Source organism: Penaeus monodon, chromosome 30, assembly GCF_015228065.2.
Source record: "Penaeus monodon isolate SGIC_2016 chromosome 30, NSTDA_Pmon_1, whole genome shotgun sequence".
NCBI classification, from domain to species: domain Eukaryota; kingdom Metazoa; phylum Arthropoda; class Malacostraca; order Decapoda; family Penaeidae; genus Penaeus; species Penaeus monodon.
In genome coordinates, this window is record NC_051415.1 from 26751190 (window position 1) to 26753901 (window position 2712).

At 35.7% G+C, this 2712-nt stretch overlaps 1 protein-coding gene across 1 annotated transcript in view; it reads left to right on the forward strand.

The window, feature by feature from the left end:
* The window catches only part of LOC119592677 (golgin subfamily A member 4-like), a 24553-nt gene extending 21900 nt beyond the window's left edge, over window positions 1–2653 (forward strand). Inside the window, 5 exon segments of the mRNA XM_037941591.1 lie at window positions 54–256; window positions 389–667; window positions 937–1179; window positions 1452–1696; window positions 1874–2653. Coding sequence (XP_037797519.1) covers window positions 54–256; window positions 389–667; window positions 937–1179; window positions 1452–1696; window positions 1874–1979 — 1076 coding nt within the window. The 3' untranslated portion in view covers window positions 1980–2653.
* Window positions 2654–2712: the final 59 nt, after the last annotated feature.

Consider the following 2712-nt stretch of genomic DNA (forward strand, 5'->3'; position numbering starts at 1 on the left):
GATAGATCTTGGGAAGTATATATTGTGTACAACTTTCTGCTCATTGTCAACAGAACTTGGGAAGACTTCAGACAACCTACGCCAAGATGTCCTGAGCCTTAAAGAAACCATTGTTCAGAGGGACCAACAGCTAAAGAAAATGGAACTGGAATTGAGATTAGGCCAAGAAGAACTCGAGAAAGCCCAGTCTTCTTCAAGTACTCTCAGTGAGAAGATGGCAGTAAAGCAGGCAGAGTTAGATGACGTTAGGCATTTGGTATGTATTTGTAAATTCATCCCTTTTTGAGTTATATTTGTTATTTTTGTACTTTGGTATTGTTGCATTTTGTTACCACTACATTTTTGTGATTGGTTATTTGTTTACTAATTTATTTTTTAATGATTTCAGAAGGAGCAGTTAGAAACTGAGATCCAAACCTTGAGTGAGATGCTGAAGTCAAAGGAACAGGATCTCTCAGGTGCAGAAGCACACATAACAGAATTGGAAAGTAAAAATGCCAAGCTTCAAAACAATGTGAAGGAAATAGATAGCAGAACACAACAGTTATCTTCAGAAATGCAGAAAGTGAAAGAAGAAAAGCTTTCGTTAATGAATGAACTACAAAACACGCAGACACAGCTCCAAGACTCGGTAGCCAAAATTGCTGCTTTTGAGAGCCAGATCATGGTATGTTTTATATCCAAACTGCTGTGAGTATAGACTGAAGATATTTTAAAAAATATGTTGTGAGTTTAGACTGAAGATATTTTTTTAAATATGCTGTGAATTTAGACTGAAGATATTTTAAAAAATATGCTGTGAATTTAGACTGAAGATATAAAAAAAATCTGCTGTGAGGGGATGTAGTTCCATGATTGTTCACAATTTGTTGAATGGAAAAAATACTTTATTCTTGTTATTTTTTATCATGTGATTATTTTTTTCATGTGAAACAGGTGGTGGAAGGCCAACTGAAGGCAAGCTCTGAAGAAGTGAATCAGGTCAGAGAACAGCTGGATGCTAAGGTTGCTTCCCACCAAATAGGAGTAGAGCAACTGGAACAGAGTGTTGCTCGTGCCAGACAAGAGGTTGCAGCTCTTACTGCTCAGCTCAGCCAGGTGCAGCGGGAAAGAGTCAGCTATCAGACGCAAGCAGTGGAATTGCGTACAGCCTTACACACAGCTCTAGGGCAACTCAAAGTAAGTCTGAAATGTCACATGTGTCAATTACCTGATTTACTCTTTTACTTGTTTTAATGAACTAATTGTATGCTGTGTATGATCATCGATTTAGATTGACCTTATGAGAGATGTTTGGTATCTCATTAAATTTGCCTTTTGTGAATTTCTTTCTTGATCATGAAAAATGGACCAAATATATGTTTTTACATAAACATTTGATTATAATGTAGAGCTTAAGAGCTGCTTTATAAGATCACAGATTTTTTTAGAAGTTGCTTGCCATTTTGCAGATTCAAAAAGCAGAGAGAGAAGCCCAGGAAGCTGAAGAATCAACCATCAGCTCAGAGGCAGGGGTAATCCCTTCCCCCTCCCCTCTTGACCTCACGTCTCTCACTCAGCTCATGGAAAGATCTGCCCGTCCGCCCCGTTCCACATTGCCGCTCACTAGTTTAGAGACTTGCCTTTCCTCCCTCAAGCAGGAAGTGGCTATACTTCAGACTCAGTTGCATAACAAACAAGAGGCTTTAGCCAGAGAGTAAGTGTTACTGGGTTTTTGGCTTTTCCCAATTATAAGGAAATGTCCAACCCTATCTTATTCTGTCTATCTCTATTTTTTTCTCTCCCTGTGAGAATTTTCTTTCAGAAATCATATATTTACAATAGCAATGAGATAGTGAGCGGCCAAGGAATGCCATGCAATTGTGCTTTTCAGATCCATGTTGGATACAGCAGATGATCCTGTAGAAGAAGGCAAAGAACCAGTCCCAGTGCAGAAACCGGTAGATGACACTAACCAGTCCAAAGTACATGATGTATAGAAGCTAGCTGTGCTTGATAGTTGTGCTAGGGAATTATAGTAGCACATGGTGCAGGGATATTTTAATTGGTCTGTGATAATAGAGGTCATGATATTCAGTTTTTAGAGCAGTTATTCAAGTTAGAATAGAAAATGCTCTTTAATGTGAATATGATAGTCTCTTACTTTTCATAATTTCAGTTGTTGATATTGAAAATTATAGACATATATGGTTGTTATAGAGTGTGCTGCATATTGTGGTGCAAACTGGAGGTTTAATTTCATAATTATACATGATAACTGTTGGTTGAATATGCATATAATTCAGTATATTCATGTTTAATTTTGACCATTTCATTGTAAGTATAGGTTCATTTTACTTATATGATTTTTTTGTTGAAACTTGTCTACATAGAAGAATATATAATTTAATATTTATATATACACACTAATTGGTTAGTATGTAAAGAAATGTTTATTATTACTCTAAGAAACCTTTATTCTAAGCAAAGGACAAACCAAGTATCTATTTTGGAATGCAATTTTTTTATCCTCATTTGGATTTGTATAAAAAAGGTTGTCTGCAAATACCTGTATAAAATTTTAAAAGTTTCTGCTATATATTGATAAAAGTAGATTCTTGTATCCATAGAAATTATGTTTGTAGATGATCATGTATGATATTCCTTCTGCCAATTTTACCTTTATTTTCCATAGTTTTGAATTTATTGATTGTCTGACCTGTGCTCAATGGA